The 25339-nt window shown below is 46.5% G+C and overlaps 1 protein-coding gene across 1 annotated transcript; it reads right to left on the bottom strand.

Moving 5' to 3' along the window:
• Positions 1-1686: 1686 nt before the first annotated feature.
• On the bottom strand, positions 1687-25288 carry PPP1R26 (protein phosphatase 1 regulatory subunit 26). The gene is made up of 3 exons (XM_085612859.1): positions 25144-25288; positions 6961-7054; positions 1687-5687 (listed from the first exon to the last, which is right to left on the bottom strand). Exon 3 carries the CDS (start codon positions 5633-5635, stop codon positions 2057-2059), a length of 3579 nt encoding a protein of 1192 aa, XP_085468985.1. The 5' UTR covers positions 5636-5687; positions 6961-7054; positions 25144-25288; the 3' UTR covers positions 1687-2056.
• Between the last annotated feature and the right edge of the window lie 51 nt (positions 25289-25339).

Below are 25339 nucleotides of genomic sequence, written 5' to 3' on the forward strand. Positions count from 1 at the left end.
ATAACCAATTAAAACCAGAGGCTGTTTGTATGGGTGCGTTATCAAAATTATTCTAAAATGCAACAACTCTAAAGGTTAACATACAAAGTTCACCTCAATCACCTTTTCCATTACGTAGCTGTGTAGCTTTGAAAAACGAGGGAAAACAACAATGCATCTCCTTGAAGACAAGCTTCAAGAGAGCTGTGGAGGAGTGATTCCTGCATGAAACGTAACATATTATTCAAACACCTACAGGGAGAACACAGACACACAAGCAAATGACAGCAACGTGTGAACCCTCAGGAGATACAGATTCTGGAAACTTGCTTAATAAACCCTTTATGCTGGCACTTTTTGTTAAATCCTACCACGGAACACCTCTCATGGGCTTCCCAGTCCCTTCTCATGGACCAGCCAGATCTCCAAAATGTTTACACAAGGGAATTCCATGTTCAGATCAGTATAAATCTTTGATTCGCCACAGCAAAAAATAGAATAAAAGCAGGCTAGCCTTCCAGGAATTTCGCTTCCCATCGGATGTACCCAGAGAGCCTATACACAGATTAGAGCTGTATGTCCACAAAGCATAGCGCTCTCTCATCATATTGGTGATGTATCCAAGTAGACCGGGCATTGTGCTACAGAGAAGGATTATTGCATAATACTCCTAATACTGCTGAAGTCTACTGCAGTATGGACTACAACTGCAGACTCACTGATGAACCAAGTATGACAAGGACACAGAATTCTTGGAGCAAACAAAGTGGATCACCTCAGCCATTCCTATGCCAACATTCTACTCCAATATGCTGAGTAGTACCATCAAAAGGAAAGAATATACACGTTTGGCATGTGTATGCCACAATGAGGCGCAATTAGAAATATGAATTCTACTTACCTGGAAGTTAGCTAAATTAAATATCATGTCGATGTAGGTTTGAAAAATAATATGGTGCAACACAACACATGCTCCATGGCACCATGTAATTGGACAAACAAAGGCAACAGTAAAAGTTAGATATTTAGTAAGGTGCCGACGGTAGATTTGTGAGGTCTCTGACTTGGCAAGGAATATCAATTTCAGAAAGATTTAGCTCTTCGACCAAGAATCATCAACCTCCAATGGTGAAAGAAAAAAGTGTGGAAGGTAAACAAACAGGTTTTTCATTCTTGTGATGAGGTTTGGAAGACATTCAAGTGCTTTGTTATTTAATCCAATGAATGAATGTCTTAGGGACTAGTGAGATACAATGGTGTAAAAAGCACACCAAGTGAAACCCAACACTCACCCCTTACTTCGCTTCCTGATCATTTTTCAAAAATCAAATCAATGTTTCATTAAAAGGTATATGACCTAGTACACCACTTACTCATTCAAATTGAGATCACAGAGTCAGCCATTTGTACAAAACATATTCTTGAAAATGGACATGAAGCATAGACAACATTTCTACTGCAAACTATTCAGTACGGGCTGGCTGATATCCATAACTCAATCAGAAAATCAAAATATCAAATTATTTAGTTTGATGATAAAGGGTGTTGAGGGGGAACGAATGACATTTGAAAAAATGTAGGTTAGAAGCAAGAGAGACACGTAGGCTCTCCAACTGCATATGAAAGAATTAATATTGCATTTATTTATAGTTCATTCACTTTCTGATGCCAAACTACCGAGAAGCAGGTTTAGTAAGACCACAAGGCTGAAGATAAATAGCATCTGCGTTTTATGCTGGAGTATTACACCACAAACTGAATGCAAACATTAGAGTCACATAAAACATGTTCATCAAGTTGGTGCAATTGCTAGGCAAGACGAAGCGGATTACAGTATGTATGCCGTGTAAAATGATCCATTATCAAAAGTTAGATAAAGCACTTAAATAATCTTTACAAAAATTCTACAAAAATGACTTCTTTCTAAGCAGGTTATACCTACCAAGAGGATGACATATGTACATTAAAGGTAAATTATTTTAATTGTGCGCAGGAAATAGTCTTTACCCTAAATCTTACAATGCGTCAAAATGTATACAACTCATGATATCTACAATGGCTAATATGCAAAAAGTACTTACAAATTAGAGCCCTTTCCTTTTTCTCCTGAATCTTTCTTCTCAACACAAATGTTAAATCTACATGAGCCTGTATCTACAGCTTCCTCTCTTTGGTCCACTCTGTGAGTATACTTCAAATAAGTGCATTCTAACTGGCTTTGAGGCTTCAAGTTTACTGGGTAACTTTCATTAAGGACCTTTTGACTGCTGCTTCCAGTTATCTCGCTTGTCTTATTTGTAATGTTCACATTTTCTGTACAGAAGGCTGACTTCTGTCCTGGACATGCTACTGCCTTTATAGACTGCTGCTCTTTGAGCACATTTAAATGCAGTGGTTGTGGTGACTCTTTCATGCTAGAGTGGCTTTCTTTGCTAGCTACTGGATGTACTTCATGCATTTTTCTTGAACTGGACTGATCAAGGGACAAAGCACCAAGGGTCTGCTCTTTCAAATTTACACTCTTAAGAATACCCAATTTCTTGGGCTCTGTGGAAATTACAGGTATCGTTATCAATTGCTTCATGGGTTCTTTTCCCTTATGAACCTCTGAACTTTGTGTAGTTTTAGCGTTTTGCCCATCCAGTCCAAAAGCTACCTTTCTAAGAAGAGCTTGTGCATGACTCTCCCTGGTGGATGGAACAACACTGTATAAATGCTGCCCATTTACAACTACAGTTCTCACCTTCCCTGGAACGTACTGTACGCCAGCTACAAAATTCCCTAAAAAGGTGACTGGAAATGTACTTTTTGAAATGTCAGCACTTAATACTATTTGTCTAACATTGTTGTTGCCCAGCTTTTCCTGGTGCACATTATTGTCTTTATGAAGAATTACACCTGCTTTCCCACAAGGGCTCTTTACTTCATTGGGAATAGGTGTCTTTTTCTGAGGAGTTTGTATTTCCACACCATGAGTGTATGTTTCACTTGTGCAGGATTCACTTGGTTTTCCGTCACTATTATTCAATTGGTGTGAAGCTACACTGGAGTCTTGACTCTGCTCCTTTGGTTTCTCAATGCTCATTTGGTGCTGCGACGGGACCTCCTCCTTTCTTTTCTCGGGTGAGTTCGATACAGCCAGAGAATCTCCAGGTTGTACATGACTGACAGACTCTTTGGCCTTTTCAGCCAAAAACTTCCTAATTTCTAGTTCAATGCTATCATCACTGTCCACCGAACTGTGGTCATCGCTTTCCACAATGCACTCTTGCATCAGGGATTCAGGATTTGGTGCATCAACTTTCTGTAAAATATCTGATGCTGAAGAGACGGCAGTCTTCGTTGCAGTTTCCTTTGTCTCCTTCAAGTTGTCATCCGAAACATTCACCTCATTTTGTTGCATCTCTTTGGGTTTCAAAAGACAGCTTTTCAATGCACCGGGGCATTTCAATGAAAATTCTTTTTGTTTCAAGGCATCAAATGTCTCCAAATCCTGCATTTCAGTTTCGCCAAACCTAACTTTTTTCTTACAGTGCAACTGTTGGTCCTTTGTCCTTTTCTTACATTTTCGCTTTGATCGGAGTAAATCTTTGATTGCAGCATCAAGATCTTCATCACTGTCTAGTGAGCTGCTTTTATCACCCGAACAATTACGTGGTCTTGTTCGGAAACGTCCCCTCTCGTGACCTCCTCCATCAAAAGAAGCCCGGGGCGGTGTCATGTCACCTGAAGCAACTACATGACAAGAAGCCGCTGTGAATCCAGCGGCTACTGCTTGTTGTGTACACTTACCAAACAAGCCATCTTGCACGCCTTTTGCACCATTGTTCAAATCATTTTCACTGTGGCTCAGGCGATTTAACTCCCCCTGTCCCGTCACCTGAGAGGACTCTACTGTTGTGTCAATATTTTCCTTTTCGCTAGGTGCAGTTTCTCTTTTTTCTTTCTTTAGTTTCCTTTTGTGAGACAAGGATAGCTTGTTGCCAGGTGGAGAGGTTTTACAGCTGATGATTGGTTTGCTGTGTGGTCCAGTCAAAAGTCTAGGATCCTCAGATTTTAAGCTGCATTCAGATTGTGCTTTTAGGGCCAAGAACGACCGGATTTCTTGTTCAATGCTGTCATCACTATCCACCTCACTGCTATCGGTTTCTGACTGATGCATGATAGTAGGGGAATTAACAGTACTTACATAAGAGTTAGGATAGTTTTCCACTGGGGCTGGGAATATAGTCTTTGAAATGTCAAGTATGGCCTCAGCACACAGTAGTTCTGCTGCAGATTCTGCTCTGCGAGAGCCCATCAAAGAAATTTCACTTTGTATAATTTTATCCTCTGGCGGTGAAGATGGTATGTTGTGTTTAAGTGCTTTAGGATTTGGGCTACTGGCCCTGTTCAACTTTTGGTCAGTTGACTTGGTATTAGTCCGCTTTCTTTTTGTACCTGTTTTTTTAGAACCTTGTACTACAAGGCCTTTTAAGGAAATCGGTGTGATAGAATCAGCACGGTTGGTTATGTGCAACTGACTTTTCAACGAACTACTGTGTGGCGCACTGAATTTACCTTCCTTTTTCTGTTTCTCCATTTGAAAAAGCTGAATGGCCTCCTCAATACCATCATCGCTGCTTGACCCAGAGGACTCATCCATTTGGTGTTTGCCAGTTGGTTCTGGTGCAGCATCAACTACTCGTCTCTGTTCTAACATAGAACACCTAATGGTTGACGTTTTAACAGCAGTTGCATGGTCCTTTAGACTCTTGGAGCTTGCAATCGATGTAGAATTTAGACACCTTGACTGTGGCAGGCTTTTGATTGCCTTGGGCTTCCCAAAGACAAATTGTTCAGAGTTTTGTTTCCAAATAGTGCAATTTGTTTTTTCAGGCCCTCGGATGTATTTCTCAGGTTTAACCTTGGGCAGTGATTCAGTTTTCTTACCAGAAGTAGACCCAACCTTGCTGTTTTCCATCCGTTTCTTCTCAATTAAGAACTGTTCAATTTCAGCTCTAATACTGTCTTCAAAAGAATCATCACTGTCATCGCTGTCAGAAGAAACAGGATGGAGCTTTTCACAGATTTCCAAACTGGCCTCACTGTAGCTTTCTGGATCTCTTCCAGCCATTCTATCTCGAGGTTTGCTTAGCTGTGAAACCCTAGATTTGAAATATTTATCGCTGTCAGTAGTTCTAGAGCACTCTGCATCTGAAGAATGCGAAGGACCACTTTCACCTTTATTTTTCAAGTATTCTTGAATAGCTTCCTCAATATCACGGTCAACAGAATCATCGCTGTCAGAATCCAACACCAATGGTCCAAACTCTATGTTCTCTTCCTCAGTGCTTCCAATCTGACTTGGCAAGCCAACCTTGACACATTCTTGGGACTGGACTTTAACCACTCTGGCATTGACTGCAAATCCATCAACACATTTATCTCCACGCCTGTTCTTTTGCATAATGCACTCATACTCATTGTTCATGTCAAGCGAAGATTCGTCAGTCTGTAGGTTAGTGATGATCATTTGCACTTTTGCATTGATAGGGGTTCCAGCAATATCCTCCTCGGATTCGGAAAACTGCACTGGAAATTTATAGCTCTTTGCTCCAAAAGACCCCCATTTTGTCTGCAGGGCGATCACAGGAGGGGGATTCATAAGAAACATTCTAGCAAAAGTTGAAGTCTGCACATAAAATACTTCAAACCAGCCTCACATCCTAAAAGAGAAAAGAACATTGAATAGGTGTTAGAATATAACCGTAACAGCATTTTATTAGTCTCACTTCTGTATTGTGACATAGCGCCTTGCAAAACTCTACAAGCACCTCTAATAAATACCCTGATTTGTCAACCTCTTGGTTTTGTCACTGTTTGTTCTTTGATGGCCACCGAGCACAAGCCGACCATCTTGAATTCGTGTTTCTTTTGCATGATGAAAAATTATTACATGGTGGCCACCATGCATGCACAGCAGCCACTTAGTAAAGAATTCATATATAATAAGCACATTACAAAACCATTACAAAATTGATTACACGCATATGCTTTGTGGCCATTTGGGATTTTCTTTTCTTCAGCTGGCTGTGCAGCACTATTGTCTTTGACAATGCCTGTGAGGCAATTCAACATGCAAAGGCAAAAAAGCACGAGCAGCAGCAATTGTGAGACATCATGCATGCTAAGAACACAGACAGCACAATGATCTGGAGAGCATGGGAGATGTTACCACAAGGGACTACTTAAAGCTCCGTCCCATCACAAAAGCCAATGCGAAAAATAACGACAATGTTGCGTAACCTTATGAAAAATGCCCTAGTTACAAGGAAAGCTTACACAACTAATAATGCCAGAAGGGGGATGACCAAAAGCCCAGTTTCTGTACTGTAGAGGTCTGCGTACAAAATTACTTTAAACACAAGGTCAGACAGACAGCTACACCAAGACCATAAAAGAAATCAATTTTGCAACACTACTAGTTAAGGTTGCCTGTTAAAATCATGCGTTCTACATAAACCAATTAAGAGTATTATGTGGCACCAAACAACCTATTCAAATAGGAACAGTACTCCAGGATGTAAAAGGAACGCCATTGCCCCAATATGAAGCAGCCTCCATCGTGGTAATACAAATGCAGAGAATCCATTTTGAGATTATAGGTACCATGAATAGCAGAGAACGCTTAAAAAGATGCTCATAAGACGGAGTTGGATTTGGCAGGAAAGAAGCCACTCTCACTAGAAGAAACGAAGCAAGCACAGTGACTACAAGAAAAAAGTTCCAAATGAACACATTCAAATAAAACAAGGTTATCTTAAATGAGCTGCGTTTACATAGCTAGGCATTTTAGGATTATATGTCGGCTTAGGAACACACAACCTATTCCCATGTAATGTAGATACTTTACATGAGAACGTTCAACGAATTAGGAGCAATAAAAGAGGCAAGAACTATGCATGAAATCCCTACAATTTCTGAAGCCAATTAGCTTACTTTGGATTGGTTCCGATTGGTCCTTGTCAACCATGTATGCAGGCAACGTCTCGAGATGAAACATCAGCCAAAAATCAATTACGGTTTCATTGACCTGCCAAATTAATAACAAAATGGTGAAAAAATACAATTTTAAAAAAGTGTACATCTCAGGTAACATACATCAAGCTAAGAAGCACAAAAAGCGATAAATATTCACTTTCGACTCGATTGAATCCTAAATAAACGGAGGGCAATAAACATTGTATATTACATTTAAGATCATCTCACAAAACATTTCAGGAACGTTCACAATACTTGTATATAATTTTCTAAGACTTTCTAATCCAATATTCGGTTACGTGTCCTATGGGTGGACTCACTATGGTCATCATGTTTCAGCTAAGAACTTCATCCAAGATCCAGGGGAGCTAAAGGTGGTGGTAATCCAGAGAGGAAAGAGGGATAAATAGGCAAGAGGGTTGCAATAGAAAAGCACCTGAAGAGGCTGAAAGTACCCTGGGCTAAAAGTCACACCAGCTGGCTCTTAGACTGTGCGATTGCGTTATGTACATGTAGAGTAGCGGGGGAAGTGGGGAGGAAGGGTGCAGAGGAACCAGAACGTCAGGCCTCATCTTCTGCTCTCTGCAATATAGGAAGCCAGTGGCCTTTTGCGGGTTGTGCCTCACTTTCGCTTCTGGTTAGGGCAGCTCCTCATTTTTGCTTTTACTTTCTGAAGTATGAATTCCAGTTAGCCATTTGAGTTGCTTCTTCCACCAATGATTGATGTCACTGCTAAGCTTTCTGCCTCTCACCATTTAACCAGAGCTCTTATCCTCTGCTTTATCTGTGGAGACGTTAGCTTTAAAGTGCATAGCTATTGCCATTGTAAAACGGACAAATATACAAACAGTGAATTACGCTTCCGTTTTATTTTTCCTAGTGCAAGGCATCGGTCCTAGTAGAACTGCTTCGGAGGTCTTGGTCACTGTTCCGTTTGTTACCTGGGCTATCGTAACCCAGTTTCTCTCAATGTTTGTGCATCCCAGGAACATGTGCAACAGGTATGCAGCACTGGGGCTGCACCTATGGCATAGGTCAGGCACAGTCTTGTATATCCCATGGAGTCTACAAGACATTATGTAAATGCAGTGTGCAAATTTAACACCATGAATGCACATCTATAAGTCTGAGATATTATTTGGGAGAGCCCCTCTACCTTTCGCCATTCAAACTCCGAGATCATCCCAAAGTCCTTTGGCCATTACTATAGGTATTGTCTTGCTCCCCTCTCCGAATTAACGCATCGTATCTAGTACAACATGCGTCCTTGGGATTACTGTACTGTCAGGCCACAGTTACCTCACAATGTGCAGTGGTAGGTTGAATGTAAGGAGCGGCCCCACTTCTCTCGACAGGCATCCCTTAGAGTGTGAAAGATATGTAATAGGTCTCTCACAGATTGATTAAATGTCTGCATGTCTACTTCTTCCCAACCGACCCTGCCCAGACCGGATGCCAGCTATTCCAATCCAAGCATACATAAATAAAAATAAAAAATAAAAATTAAAAAGATTATATACACACACAGGTTATAGACAGCTTGACTGAACGATTGTGAAATTTAGTTTAGAAATTAAATGTACAGAACAATATTTGCAACATAAAAAGGACAAAGGTTACTATTTTATTAAACTGCAGAGCATTTAATAAGGGCATCTTTCAATAAACATGTTTGAGAGAGGCTAATATTTTCAGACTCATTGTTAAGCCAACATATTTTAGTGTACAACCAATACAGGCTCCATTCTTAAAGTCAGAAGTGCACTGAAGGTTTATGGCCTTGAATTCTTGCAGGTAAGGCTTTCAAGAATTCTCTTAAGAATATTTTTTAGAAGTGATCTCCTGAGCATGTCCAATTTCAATTGTTTGAACCTTTATTTCTTCTTTTTACAGGGGGGGAAATATAGTACCCTATAAAAAAAATCCTGCTCGCGTCAGAAGTAATAGTTTTACCCATTTCAGGGTAGGAATGGGTTGTAGAGGGTTTGGTGAACATCCTTAAACATTCAAGTTTGTGGTTGGTGCAAAACCTCAGAGGACATTCCAGTCCTGGGGGAAAAAAAAAAAAAAAAAAAACTTTCTGCCTTCATCTAGCCCCACTGCGTAGATTTACTCAAACGAAAATGTTAATGAAAGTAAATCGTGGGAGTGATTAAAAAAAAAAAAAAAAAAAAAAAAAAAACTACCTGTACATGTTCAAGCCAAATTGACATAAGTAGACAGCCCATGACATCTTGATTATGACAAGATTTGCCAGGTTTATCTAGCTCTAAAATGTAAATATCCAGTCATTGATAATTGTGAGCACATGCTCAGTGCTATATATCAAACAAGGAAACATTTTGGACAAGTGGATAATATCAGACTGAGGGCAATTGTTTTGACCCTCGGTTAGCAACCTAGGCACTGGACCGCCAGTAGAAGCGGAGTTTATTTACGGTGTACTGAGAAGATGTCTAACCCGGGTTTTGTCTTGGAGATTCCCCCCGACCCCAAAATGATCCTTTCATACAGCTGAAGTGCCCTCTAAATAAGTTTGAATATATCTCACACTGGCATCAGCTTGGATTACAAGGAGTTGTTTGGTACCAAACACTCCTGGGTTCAGTGAAATCATCATGGTACTAAGGAACTAGAGTTGTCAAGTTTCCAGCCCATATACTTCCTATGGATTCCCTGGCACATACAATATTTAACCCCTTCTGTGCCACGCCCTTTCCCCTCCTGTGCCGGGCGTTTTATTAGTGGGTGGGGTTCATGACGAGATAGTCTCGTCATGGGCACAGCGCGACCGTGCTCCATGACGAGACTCTCTCGTCATGGGCACTGAAGAGGTTAAGAATGGACTTACAGTACTGTAGGGGCATATCTACTCCTGGAGATATGCCCTCACCTGTGGTAGAGTGCACCCTGCCTTATGGCTGTAAGGCCTGCTAGAGGGGTGACTTACCTATACATACAGGCAGTGCTAGTTGGCATGGCACCCAGGCAGGGTGCCATGTTGAATAGAATATAATTTTTCACCTCACCAGGGCATGCAAGCTGCAATGGCAGTGGAATGGTCCTAGTGAGAGGGGTCCAGGGAATGGTCTTCAGCTCCGAAGCACTAGGTACCCAGGGCACAACTTACTAGGAATTTACAGGTGGCAGAAGTACCAATTGTGTATATGTTTAGGGAAGAAGTGCTGTTACAGAGGATCTGGATGGCAGGGACTCTGCACTACAATCGGAACCACATCAAATACCAGGCAAAAAGTGGTAGCTTACATGTCGGAAGAGGCACTTTCCTACAGGCCATTAAAGATTTCAGGAGCAAAATTATATATATATATATATATATATATATATATATATACACATATACACACACACACACGGTTGAGATGGAGTCTATACTGAATGAGTAGTGGCGCATCACTTCCAGGTTACACATTCTCTACTCTCCTCCTCCAGCATCTGGAGGGGGGGGGGGGGGGGGGGGGGGAATAGCAATGGCTGAGGAGACTGGGGGTAGACTAGCATGCTTAAGGCCCATGCCTCTAAACCGAACCAGCCCCCCAACAGGAGTAAAACATTTTTTAGAATAATAAATATAAAAAAAGCCACACGCTGGCAGCAGGTGGTGGGCAGCACATAAACAATAGAAATTGGCAGTGAGGGGGGCGTGACTTGCTAAGCCAAGATGGTGGACGCACTTTAAGAGTGCTCCGGGACCCCGCCGCCATCCACCCGATATCCTTACCTGAATCGAGCCATCCAGCGGTGGGTGTACTTTGCTGTGAATGCTGCAGATCAGCTCTGGCTGCACCTCCGGGGCTGAGCCGTCCTGCTGCCGAAAACCAGGGCATAGCGCCTCGCCCGCAAAATGGCAGCCCCTCTCCGGTGATTGCGGCACTAGATGCCCCTGAGGTGCCCTTCCCGGATCAGAGTGTGCTGCTGGGGAGAAACGGTTGCCGGCCTGACTAACTCTTCCCCCTCGCCGCCTTGCGTTTCCTGGTCGGTGTCGGCAGGGACAGACCTGTGAAGGAGGAGCTTCGGCAGCCAGAATATGACTCGCGGCCAGAGGCCCTCCCAGCGGCCACATCGGGCGGCGCGGGTGAGATACAGAGGCCGCGCTCCCACTGTGACAGGGAGACCGGCGGAGGACTGCGAGGCCGCTGTTCCGGTGCCTGTGGAGCGGGTGAGTCCCGGTGGGGGTCCGGGGAGGCTGCTGGGGGCCCCCCGGGCAGCGGGCGCCTCTTCCATCTCCTTTCCCCCTAAAGAGTTGCCTGCCAGCATCTGCCCTGGTCTGGGCCCACACTGATTCCCTGGAGGGGCGAACTCCGTAGCCCAGCGGCTCGTGGACTCCTTAGTGGCCAACCATCAGATCTTGCCGGTGAGCGGAGTGTGGGCCTGGGTGTTCGGCTGCCTCATCGAGCAGCGGGTTGGAGGGGGGATGGTATCGGCACCCCCCTCCTCCTGCCCTCCGAGGTACCCCAGGTCCTGTGTAGCTCCTTCTGTGCTCCCTGGTGGGGCCCTGGGGTGTCTGGCTGGCACTGCATTTTGGATACGGGGCCCCCTGCTCCTTGGGGATCCGTCCCCGCAGCGCCGTCGGTGACAACTAGGCGCAGCATCTGGCGGGCGCCTGCCCTGGAGCTCCTGCCCGCTGGCGGTGCTTCCCGACGGCCACAACCTTCTCCACTGCCTTGGCTACATACGGGCGGTGCAGGGACGTCATGCCCCACGACTGACTGCCTGGCGCTCCATGGAGGTGGGGGGGGAGGGGTTGGGCTAGCCCACGCATTGGGTTGATCTGCTGGTCATCCATCGCCGCCACCGGGAGGCTCCGCCCTGCATCCACCACCACCACCCTTGCCGGCGTTCCGCCACCATCTCTGGCCCTGCGGACTGGGTCGTGGGGCGCCTGGACCGGCCGCTAGTTCTGGTCCCCCCTGCTGCATGCCTTCCTGGGTAACCCTTTGGCTCCATCGGATGGTCTTTCGGACTGGTGAGGGTTCTTAGCCCTGGTGTGGGGTGTTTACGGTTCCCTCGGCCTGGTCCCCGAACTCTCGGCGGTGGTAGGATTGCCCGGTAACTATGGGGAGGGACAAGGGCCTGAAGCCCATACAGGCCCCCACTCAGACGAAGATGGACCGGTTCACCACCTCCGACCTGGACCCCCCTGGGCAGGCGGTCGGGGCTCCCCACCCCAGGACAGGGATCTGAATACCATTCTTCAGGCAATCAGTGCCTCACATGCGTCCGTTGAGGGGGAAGATCGAGGAAATCAAGGTGGACGTCTCCCTCCTCCGACAAGACCTCTACAAAGCCACCGCGCGACTCGCGGAGGCCGAATCCCGCATATTCACGGTGGAGGACGACATCTCACACTTGAAGGAACAGGTAGCACACCTCAGCATTCACACCAAGGAACACCACCGGCGTGGTGAAGATGCTGAAAATCACGCACGTCGCAATAATCTCCGCCTGGTGGGGTTTCCCGAAGGGGTAGAGTCGAATCCAGTGGCTGCCTTCGTCGAGGCCTGGTTTACATTGTGGATGCCCAAGGATGCCGTCTCTCCCTGGTTCGTGGTTGAGAGCCCACCGTTCTCTCGCTCCCAGGCCGCCCCCCAGAGCTCCATCTCACCCCATCATACTGAAAATCCTTAATTTTAAAGAACAGGATGCCATTCTGCGGGGGGGCTGGGCCCGTGGTCCCCTCAGGTTCCAGAACCATACTGTTATGGTATTCCCGGACTACACAAGGGAGGTGCAAGATCTCCGTTGTTCTTATACGGACGTTAAAAAGAAACTGTGCGCCCTGGGCCTACAATACCAGCTTCAGTTCCCAGCACGCCTCCGGGTCATCTTTCAGAACAAAGCCCAATTTTTCGACACACCCCAGGCGGCATGGACATGGCTGACGGAAGAACGTCCCCTTCGCCAGAGGCGGGACCCTTCCCCGGGCTCCCAACCCGTGAGGCAGCGGTTGCCGGGGCGCCGGCATCCATGTCCTCAAGTATGGCAACCCATGGACTCCACGACTCCTCCAGCCAGTCAGGCTCTCCACACCGTACCAGGCACCAATCTGTTGACGAGCTACTGGGGACATCCTCATTGCCGACCCGGGGGGGGGGTGTTGGCTTGACTCGGACCTCAGCCGTACTCCCACTCTCTGAGGTCTCACTGAGCTAGGTCTGCTGCTTCTCGGTCACGAGGTGGGATTCTCTCCCGACGAGCTCTTGAACATTGGTGGAGTTTCACGCTCACCTCCCAGTACCATTGGCCGAATCACGGTTCATCCGTCCACATGGAGGGGTCCTCCACGCAACCAACCCGAGCGTTTTAGTTTGGTTACTGTTAGAATGGGAGGGGGGGGGGATGGGGGAGAGAGTTTGGTACTTGTTTTTCCTTAGGTTGTTGTTGCTTTTATTGTTTTTTCATTTCAGATACCACAGATCATCTTGCACCGACCCACCAGGGGCCAAGCACAAGCTCGCTGCATGTGCTCACCTGCGCAGAGGCAGGCTCCCACACGCGCTACCACATCCCTGTAGGGATGCACGACCCAGATCCATGTTCCACCCGTCATGACTGACAAAATTACTCCTAGGGCATCCCTTCACGTTTTATCGTGGAATGTGAACGGTCTCTTGGACCGGGTTAAACGTACGGCAGTCCTGCGCTATGCGCAGCGCCTTGGCGTAGACGTCCTCTTACTTCAAGAGACGCACCTGATGGGTAACTGTTGCCCCTTCCTGGCACTCTACGGGTACGACAGTGGTTCCCGAGGGGTGGCTATCCTCCTAAAACGCACCCTGCCATTTGTACTCACACAGGTCTTTCATGACCCCCATGGCTTATCGGTGACCATTTGCAGCCTGCTGGCTGGCTCCCCCCTCAACCTTAGGTCCATCTACTCTACTATCATTGGGGGTGACTTTAATGCGGTCTCCCTTCCGGCCGTTGATACGACGGGCCCTCCCTCCACCACTAGATTGGTGCAGGCGAAACAGCTACGGAGCCGGTCCGTGTCTCTGGGCCTATGTGATGCGTGGCGCACCTGGCACCCCCGTACCGCCCAATTTACCCATACCTCTGCAGTACAGCACACACAGGCACGCGTCGATGCGATTTGTCCCCCCCTCCCCCTCTGCCCGCCAAACATGGAGAATGAATGCCTGGTTCTTCCAAGATAGATAATTCAAAAAGGTGGTGGGGATGGAACTCAAGCAATACTTCCTTACCAACGATGGCTCGGCGGCTTCCCCCGGTACCTTATGGGAGGCGTGGAAGGCTACTATGTGGGGTGTTGCAAAGGGTCAGCTTAGGAGTCAGAGACCGGTGCAGCTGCAGGAAATTACCTCGCGGAAGGCGCTGGCGCTCCGCCTTGAGCAATCCCTTGCCCTGTCCGACAACGCGGTCCAGGTCCGGCAATTCACCCATCTTCGGACAGAGATCAGGCAGTTATCCCTAGAGGCCGCTAAGCTCCTTTGGAGATAGTCAGTGGCAAGAGTATACGGCTGGGGAGATAAAAACGGTACGATCCTGCATCGCCTGGCCACATATCCTAGAGCCAACCGCATTATCCCAGAGGTAGTGGACGACGAGGGTGCAGTGCACAGCGCTCCACTGGTGATGGCCCGCGTCTTTGCCCGCTATTACCAAAGAGACTATGCGGCACGGACCCCTGGTATATCCCTCTCAGCCTTCCTCGAGCAAGGACACGTGAGTCTCCCTCGGCTGACTCCCATCGCTCAGAAGGACCTAGACCGCCCCATTTCTCAGGAAGAAATTGATGCGGCAATCTTCCTTGTCTCGTCGGGCAAGACCCCGGGGCCAGATGGCCTTCCTCAAGAATACTATCCGTTATATCGGGAGACTCTTGTACCCCGCTCGGCCGATCTATTTGAGGAAGCTCTGGAGAAAGGTTCCTTCCCATCCGAGACGGACATCGCCACCATCGTGGTCCTACCGAAATCCCAGGCGCCTTCCAGTCACTGCGCGGACTATCGCCCCATCTCCCTTAGCAACACGGATATCAAGTTGTATGCTGCCATACTCGCTCAGCCATATCTGTTCTTGCTGGTTCACCCCGATCAATGTGGCTTTATGCCCAGGACGAGACACTGTCTGAGGTTACAGCTGGCTCTGGCCCACCGGCACCTCCTCACTCCATACCTAGCACTCCTTCTTATAGACTTCAAAAAAGCCTTCGACTCGGTGGACTGGGTGTACCTAATGGACGTGCTGGCCGAGATGGGGTTTGGGCCCCACTTTAGGACTCTAGTCCATGTCCTTTACGCTCACCCATGAGCGCGCGTGTTGGTTAATGGAGTGCTATCTGAGGCCTTCCCTATTACCAGGGGGACATGGCAGGGCTGCCCTCATTCACCCCTGCTCTTCGCCCTGGCGATGGAGCCCCTGGCCTCTCGGGTGCGGGCTGACGATTGTGTCTAAGGCTGGGAGTGGCCCAATACAGAGGCGGACAAGATTGCCCTATATGCCGACAATGTCCTGGTCTTTCTTGCCGAACCCGCAGTATCCGGGCCGTGGTGCCATCAGATCTTGCAGTCCTTTGGGCAAGCATCTGGTCTCCGGCTGAACCCCGGGAAATAGGCACTGGTCCCACTACACCTATCCAGGGACTGTTACGATTGGCAGTCCACCATACCGCTTCGGCGTCAATCCGTCGAATATTTGGGGGATTTGGGTCACTCTTCTTCCCGAACTGGGATGGTCTCTTAATGTAGCCCCATTGGTAAAGAAGGCCAAGGAGGAGCTTCAAAAATGGAAGACACTACCTCTGAATCCCCTGGGGAGGGTCGCACTGTTCAAAATGATGATCCTCCATGTCCTTCAGAATGTCCCTTTCTGCTTCCCCAAAACATGGTTCATGGAACTGGATAGTTTTGCTACTAAATTTCTTTGGTGGTAGGGGGGGGGGGGGGGGAGACGAGCGCGCTTGGCCTTGCCCACCTGCCAGATCCCCTCCTTTGATGGGGGTATGGGGATGACGCATCTGTACCTTTACTTTTTGGCTGCGCGGCTCCTAGTATCACCGATTGGTTCAACGGGGGCTGGTCCGACCCAGCCTGTCGGCTCGAGCTGAGCGAACTGGGCCTACCCAAAATTCAACAGGGGCTGGTCCGACCCAGCCTATCGGCTCGAGCTGAGCGAACTGGGCCTACCCAAAATTCAATCAATGATGTACGGGGGAACCATTCCGTCTCAGTTGCCTGACGCGACACGTTTCGTGCTGCTAGCCTGGCGGGTTTCTCTACGCCACACTCGCTGGACGCGTAGGCTGCCCCAATGCACAACCCTCTGGCAGGGAACTTGGCTTCACGAGGTTAGTGGGCTGCAGGGGTTTAAATCGTGGGACCTTATCGGAATCTTGCAACTCGGGGATGTCTGGGCCAAGGGCCACCTGCATTCATTTCAAGAACTCCAGGCCCGTTACTCATCCCAATTCTATAGATATCTGTAGCTGTGGCACGCCCTCCACACACATCTCACAGAAGAGACCAGGCTCCCGGAGTACAGCCCTTCCGAGGCGCAAACTATATTGGGAGACTTGGGCACAGGGGGTATCTCCCGCATTTACTGCACTCTTGTCAATAACACTCCCACTTCGCTGGACAAGTTGCAGGACCAATGGGTGGTGTGGGTGGGCCCTCTTGATGAGGCAGATTGGCGGGACGCCCTTATGGCACCAAAGACGATTACAGCTTCCGCTAAGCTTAGGTTGATCCAGCTAAGCTACCTGCACGCCCTTGCGCCTTCATCGTGCGGGCATTTGCCCAAATGCGTCCCCTGTGTTAGGTGTGGCCATGCCCCAGCTGATTTTTTCCACGTGGTATGGTTGTGCCCCCACCTGGCACGATTCTGGGGATCTATTGAAGAAGAACTTATGGAGGTTTTGGGATAGACGGTTCCCCATGACCCACGTCACTCCTTACTGGGGATCACAGACAGGTTGGATGGGACCAAAAATGAAAAGATATTCTTCCACAGGGCCATGATCGTAGCCAAGCGCGACACAGCGGTGGCATGGAAATGCCCTGACCCCCCCCTGCCCTGGGAGGTGTGGGGGGGGGGTGGAGTGGACTGGTGCGCGACCCAAGAAAAAACCCTGTACATGGCAAGAGGATGTCCCAAGAAGTACCGTAAGGTGTGGGGAAAATGGCTGGGTACTGTGGAATGACCGCTATACTTTGGTTAACTTCTGTGCTTGTGTACGCCTGATGGGGCAGGGTATCGTGGATGTCATTCTCCTGTAATTGTCTAGGATTTATTGTGCTCCGTGGTTTTGCTGATCTTCCTTGCCCGTTTTGTTGTGTGTAATTTCTTCCATAACAATAAAAATGTGTTTATCAAAAAAGAAATTGGCAGTGAGGCCCTACAGGGGTTCAGTGTAGTGACAAGCAGCCAATTCAGATTTACACTACACTAAAAGTAACAGCAATATGGTGGTGGCTCGGGGGAGGGGGGTAACAGGTCAAGCTTTTTTTGTTAAATCAAGGGGAGAAGCCAACTGATTGATGTCGACAAAGACCACGCACCCCCACATTTATATACACCGGTTTGATAGTCCCTATTAAAAGGGAAGTGTGACTTTAATAAGTGCCTAGAGAAACATCAATGGACTTGGATGCCAAGATAGTTCCCTTTGTTTAAGGATCTATAGCTAATGGTGGAGGTGCTTCATTGTGGGTGCAGCAGGTGCTGAGATCTAATGAAAGCTGAGGAGGGGTGGACTATCCCTATATGACCCACGCCACAGCTTGCTGTGCATATCTAGGCACACTGGGGGAGCCCCAGACTTAAGTCAGGGTACTTTATAAGACCACTATGCAAGCTGGCGCTCAGAGAGGGCCGGTCTCTGTTATGCTGCCTAAGGAGTCCAAAGCCAGAGGAATTAAAATGAAGCAACAGCAGCAGGCATGTGTTTCTAAGCCAGCCTCAAGCTTCTTCAGCTCACAACAGCAGCTTCCTGGGGTGGGGAGGAAGGGTTATAAACAGATTCAGGCAACAATGCTCAATTTATTGATCAAAAAATAAAAGGAGGCATGTTGAGTCCAGAGTGGTTACTGTTCAACAAGTGTTGAAAATAAGAATCAAGCACCAGGTTCAACTAGGCTAAGTTCAGCACCTGATATTACTGTGGAGACTATTGCCATCTCAGCAGACAAAACTCATTGTCTGGTTGCCCCCCTCTTGACAGGGAGGATACTAATACAATTTTCTATATTTCACTGTAACAAGAGTGAAACCGGACCTCTAGCTTACCAATCTAGGACATCTGAGGGAATAGGTGCTGAGACCCAAAGTAGGCTCGCAGGTCGGACAACCCCAACTATGGGAGTTATAAACTCAGTGGATAAACAAGGGAAGCGTGCCCTCCCGCGATATGCCCAACTGCTGTGCGGAGCTAGGCCTCTCTAAAACATGTTCTTGGTGAAATAAATAGTTTACGGCGACAGCAGTTTGATTTCACAAATGGAATTAAGCAACGCTTGGGGGAGTTATAGGGCCAAAAATGGCTCAGAGGAGAATGTGGCACTATCCAAAGATATCTGGCAGAAAACTAATGACCCAACTTCGGTAAAACGCAGATCTTTTCAAAGTGGCCGATCTAAAGGACTCCCCAGTTTATAAATTAAATAAATCTGGGTTGTCCGAATCAATGTTTCAGGTGCAGCTTAGCAAATGGTGGGCAAACATATGGTACTGTGGTAATTAGGGTCATTTCTAGGAAGGTATTTTTATATTATTAGAGAACCAGTTTAAGATGCAAGAACCACAAAACCCCATTTTGGTACTTTTGGTCTAATGACCATGATGGGCATCCTTTGGATGCTCCAGAAGCTGGTGCATATTGCTATGTGGGTGGATCATTCACTGCTTTAACAGAGGTGAACCTCCAAGCGTGTACCCTGTTTTTAGACTTGCTGGAGATAACGAAGAAAGTGCGGAAAGAGATAGCTTTCTGTGCCAGGTCAGGCAATACAAAGAAATGTTATAGTCTGGGGTCCTTTCTGCAATAATGCAAGTTTTTAAGAGAGTTTAATCAGACTGAAGGGTTTTTGGGGATGTTTGTAGTATCTGTGGTGGCACCGTATTTATGATACTGCATTGAGCGTTTGTCAATGTAATGCAAAATTGTACCTCAAAAATTAAAAAATAATTTTAGAAAAAAAAAGAAAAAAAAAAAAGTTCACAACTTCACCTTGGAAGCCAAGAAATTTACGGGAATAAAAAAAAAACACGGAAGTCAAGGATTCTTGGGAACCTCCCGGACACGCTGGAATTAGCGCACGATCAACTTGAGATGTGCCTAATATCCAATTCAGTTTTGGAAAAACTAAAAAAAAACATTCCTTATCAAACTGTATCCTGAGTAGATACTGAGGGTCTCACATCACTTTGGAAGTAACTTGTTACCCAAGATTTGATAAACGCCATGGAATACTTAAGTACTGATCTTTGTTACCCAGCAGACCTGCCACGACACCCTCTATCCAATCACTCTCCCCATGTTCCACCAATCAAGTTCTGACTCCTTACTTCTCCTGCGTTCACCAACTTCTCTCTGGGTTAGCTCATCCTTCGTTCCAATGCATTTCCCTTTTTGACAGTGACATGTTGCTGGTGGTACACCTTAGTTGCTATTGGAAACTCGCCAATTTTCAGTTATCTCAGAGCCGTGGATCAATGGAGGTCTTGGAGACATCTCAAATTGAATGCTTCCAAAACAGAAATACTCATGTGTGTCAATTGGAAACATTATGACCAGCTCACTGCGTGGACTGACGATCTGGGAACACCGCCTACAGTATCGCAAGAAGTAAGAAACCTCAGAATGACCAGTGACTCAAAGCTATTGAATACCCAAGTGAACAAACTAGCAAGATCAAGCTTTGTTACTATAAAAACTCTGCAAGAAATGTTACCCATTTGGGATTTCCACACATGGTCCAGGCTACCATCTCCCTTGTTCTGTGCAAAATAGTCTCTACCAAGGATCACCTTTAACAAGCATGAAAAGACTACAACAGATTCAGAACTCGGCTGCCAGGCTATTCTTACATATAAAACCGCAAGACCACACCTTACCTGCCTTGAAAGCCCTGTATTGGTTACACATTGCCAGAAGATCCATGTTCAAGCTGCTTTGTATCACCTAAAAGCGTTACATGGAACGGGAACGCTCTTCATCAGGAATAAAATCACCAAACACATTTGACAATTCAACCTACGCTCTAGAGTGGCACCTCGCCTCAAAATCCCAACATACAAGAAAAAAACATGGGTGGCACATCTTTCTCTGTTCAATAAGCCAAACTATGGAACTCCTAACCACCCCCCTCCCAACATAAGATCCACAGATAACCACCTTATCTTCAGAAAACTACTCAAGAATTAGCTTTTCCCCACATAACCAACATACGCAAACAGAAATATACAGGATATTCGTCTGTATACAAGCATTTATTTGTACATATACACATATATATATATATTGCTTTGTATAAATGAGTAGAATAATTATGTTGTAAAAAATATAGATATTTATTAGTTTGCTTAACAAGCGTACATATTACTAATTGTTACATTATTCTGTTTTAGCATGCATAAGTGACTACAAAAATAACTAGGTCTTATAATTATTTATCCACAATTGAATTACAAAAAATATATATAAATAAAGTACAACAAAACTGAAAAGCCGGAGTTTATTTAATGCAGCTTTAACCTACATATACTACCTTTCATATGCATCTATATACCTTCCTGTACTTATGAATCTACATTTTTATTACTTTTCTTCTAATTTGGCATATCCAGCGCACTACTCTATTTCTCACCCTATACAGCTCTCAATATATCCTCTACCTCAACTCTAAAACCTCTTTCCAATGCACTACCCTATTTCTCACCCCATACCTCTATTAATATATCCTCCCCCTCCACTCTCATTCATCCCAAACCCCAGAACCCTACTATGAACCCAAAAATAACCTTTTTCCCTACTCTATCCCTACTTGCATCATCTCATGCGACTTTTACTATTCGGATCCCCAAAACAGGCCTTTCTAAACCCTTCCTTTCATCTCTTGCCCCTCCACCTCCTTTTACTCATATTAGGCCTCTTCCTACTGGTATGAGCTCCAAAACATCCCTCCACTATCCAAATAACAGACTAACATGTCCACCACTTAAATTAGTTTCATATTACACTATATTAATTCACCACTAATCCTTTATGGGTTCATGTAGCTAGCATGCTACTTGCCAAAAAAGCACTTTAACACCCCATCAAGAGTAGCAGGCACTATATAAATGCAAACCTTTTTCCCTCTTCTATCCAAATAACTGACTAGCATATCCACCGCTCAAATTGCTTTCGTTTTTCAGTATACTAATTCACCACTAATCCTTTATGGGTTTCGGAGTAGCGTGCGACAAGCATAAATGGGGTTTGCTGCATTATCAGGGGTAATAAGTGCTATATAATGCAACCCAAATAGTAACCCTGACATAACAAACTCCTTACCCCCAGGATATCTAATCTCTAGAGAGGATAGACCCTGTCAGAGGGGTGGAGGCATTGCTATTGTCTATCGCGACACCCTCAATTGCCAAACTTTCCTTATACCTGACCTCAAAGGGGCGGAAAATGTTGGCTTTGCTCTAAAATTACATGACTCTTTCACCTTTACAGGGGTCCTGATCTATCGACCACCTGGTTCACATACTGATTTCATTGATAGTATCGGTGAAGCTCTAGGCCACTTAGTCCTCAAATCAGCTAATTTCACCATCCTGGGAGACGTAAATATACATCTAGACGCCCACTTGGATAAGGCTACAATCTGCCTCACCGATACTATGAATGTACTCGGTCTAAAAACTCTTACCACCTCCGCCACTCACAAAGCGGGACATATACTCGACTGCATCTGCTCCAATATTGAAACGATTAAGGTAGATACCCCGCAAATACTAACTTGGACAGACCATAGATATATCCCGTTTGAATTCCCCGTAACATCGCATCCTCGGACTAAGAAATCCAACAACCACCCAGGGTCTGACATGAAAGGACCCCGCTGGAAAGAGCTGATAGGACAACCAGATCTCCTGATAAAAGCTGACACATTTAGACCGACTCTGTCGGGAGCCCCCGACAAAGACAGCCAGGCCTTTAAGGAATGGATCAACTCACTCATAAAGGACCAGGAGTCTACTCTTCCTTGTTTGAGGACCAGGAGAAAACAGAGACCTATCGCCCCGTGGTTCTCTCTCACTCTAAAAGAGGAACAACGGAAAGTTAGGGCTCTTGAACGAAAGTGGCGACTCAACTACACAGAGTACGACCAAGATATGTACAAAATCGCCCGTCGTCTATACCACAGGTCGATTAAAACGGCCAAAAGGGAATACTACAAGGAAGCCATCGATAATAGCAAGAACAAACAAAAAGAAATCTTTAATATTGTTAACACTTTCCTCAACCCCATAACTATGCAGAAAGTTATCCCCCCCTCACAGAGTCTCTGCAACACTATTGCAGACTACTTTGAGGGAAAAATCTTATCCTTGACCAAAGATTTCCCACAACCCCACAGTAATGAGGAGAACAAGGTCATTAATTCCGGACTAAAACTCAACACCTTTGCCTCCTTTCAACCGGTAAGCAAAGAAGAAACGCAGACAGAAATCCTTAAACTTACATCCGGATCTCCCTTTGATCCCTGCCCTCCGCTAGTGCTTCATTCACTAATAATGGTTGTTAACCCATTTATCAATAGCATCATAAACTCCTCACTCACCCTAGGTCTGGTCCCTGATGAATGGAAAATCGCAGCAGTCAAACCCCTGCAAAAAAAAGCACTACCGGACCCCGCTACCCTTACAAATCTCCGTCCGATCTCCCTACTCCCAGCCTTCTGTAAACTTACAGAGAAAGCTGTTAACAAACAACTTACTGCCTTTATGGAAAATAATAACATCTGGCATCCCAACCAGGCAGGCTTTAGAGCCCAACACTCCACAGAATCAGCCCTGATCTTTTCCTCCGAAACCCTCCGTGGAGCATTAGATCAGGGAAAGAAAGCAGTCCTGGTTCTATTAGACCTTTCCGCGGCGTTTGATACGGTGTCCCATGCCATTTTATTAGACCGACTAGCCGCGGCAGGAATTGTTGGAACCGCATTAGACTGGATAAAGAGCTTTCTTGTGAATAGAAGACAAGTTGTGGTCTTAGGACAGTACAGATCAGAGGAAAAGTTAGTAGGATCTGGAGTTCCTCAAGGATCCTGCTTAAGTCCCACACTTTTTAACATATACATGGCCCCGCTAATCACTCTTATCTCATCCTTTGGTATTGACACCATTGCATATGCAGATGATACCCAGCTCATCCTAATACTGGAAAATGATTCCCAAGAAGCCGAAAGAAGGCTCCAAAGCTGTCTTACCGCCACTTTCAGATGGATGAACTTGAATCATCTCAAGTGCAACACTGGGAAAACAGAAATCCTTCCCTTTGGTAAGGATAATTTCTTCAATCCCTCAGTATGGTGGCCGGACGATGCCATTGCTCCCCCTAGCACTGCCTCCTCAGTCCGTAACCTAGGGATCAAATTTGACCCCACCCTGAGTTTCAAACAGCAAGCCACAGCCGTAGCAGGGACCTGCTTCGGAATCATCAAAGGACTCAGGAAATTCTTCGACCTAATTCCCCTTCCTGCAAGGAAAACGGTCGCAGTAGCCCTTATCACCTCCCGCATCGACTATTGTAATAGCCTATATGCAGGGACTAACAAAGAAGTCCGCCATAAATTACAAATTGTACAGCATGCGGCTGCCAGATTAGTACTAGGATGGAAAAAGAGGACCTCAGCTACGGCAGCAATGAACCTTTTACACTGGCTGCCCATTAACAAAAGGGTGCTCTTTAAAATTCTACTGATCACCTTTAGGGCTTTCAATGGAAAGGGACCCAACTACATTCTAAAAATGTTTAAACATTATAACCCCATGCGATGCCTTAGGTCTCAAACGGCCAATCTTCTTACCATTCCTAAGTTCAGACTCAAGACTAAAGGAGGAAAATCTCTGGCAGTACTTGGGTCCAAGGCCTGGAACCTTCTTCCCTCCTCCCTCCGTCAAATCCCCACAGAAGCGACTTTCAGAAAGGCCCTCAAGACTTGGATTTTTGCTCTCCCTGAATGGCAGTGCAAAAATCTAGTCTAATTACCTTCCGCTTGTTTCATCATCAGGATCTGATTCTTCTCTATAGCGCAAAGATGCTCCCTGGAGTGCAACCTGCGCTTTATAAAAACCCCATTACATTACATTACCCCCATTACAATTACAATATATAGTACCTCGTAGCAGTAGTGGGGCAACCACGTGTTCTCAGCAAGAAGGGAGTTTCCTGTCTCGGGGGTGGGTCGACCTCAAAAGTGAGCACAATGATTGTCGTAATTAAAAAGCAATTGGGCTTCCTTGCACTTTCATGTGACATGGGCATATGCTGCTAATGATCATATCAATGGACCTTCTGATAGTATTGCTTCGAGCATGAATCGTTTTAGATTCTCACGTGGAGCCAAATGCATTCAGTACCGAATTCGCACCTCCAAACTATGCACTTGGCAAAACCAGTCCGCCGCCAATTAATGGTATTCTGCTATGCATTAAACCGATAGAAGGACTCTCAAATTATTTAACTCACAGATTCAGTTTGGCTTTTTATTTGTTTGTTTAAACCAGCCACAGCGCACTCTAGTGCAGTATTTTCAGGACGCGGATAGTCCCGCCTTAAAGGCGAGTGCCCATTATGCCCTTTGAGCAGGATAACGACCGACCTGTGGTAGGTGCATGGAAGCCAGCAAGGCAAAGGTGCGTAGCCAAGGCGGGAACGTGCTCCATCGGGCGGGAGGCTGCAACTTGAACCATGCAACAGGCCTAGCGCGCTGTGCACGCTGGAGGCGCTCGGAGGCCTCAAGCTTGCGGCCTGGACCTGAGGCCGGAGCCGCTGAGCTAAGGTCTGCAGAAGGCGACGCGTCCGTGACGCAGGATGCTGGGGCAGCGCCGCGGAGAAGCCGCAGTACAACTGGGCATAGCCACAGCTAAGCGTCCACTTACCATCAGGGATGTCCGGCCGCACGACCATCCAGAATGTTCCCGCTGTCTCGGACCCCGCTGCACCGGCTTTACTGAGAGGAACAGGCGGACACCCACCACTGAAGCACCCGACCCGCCCACTGAGGGAGGTGCGAGTACAGAAAGCATTCTCTGCCGGGGCATACCAGCTCTCCCGCACACCATAGCCAATGGAGTA

This window comes from Triturus cristatus, chromosome 1_2 (assembly GCF_964204655.1).
Source record: "Triturus cristatus chromosome 1_2, aTriCri1.1, whole genome shotgun sequence".
In the NCBI taxonomy this organism is placed as follows: Eukaryota; Metazoa; Chordata; class Amphibia; order Caudata; family Salamandridae; genus Triturus; species Triturus cristatus.

What these genes read in the sequence shown, in the direction of transcription:
- PPP1R26 (XM_085612859.1), bottom strand. Translation starts at nt 5,635, where the DNA reads ATGTTTCTTATGAATCCCCCTCCTGTGATCGCCCTGCAGACAAAATGG.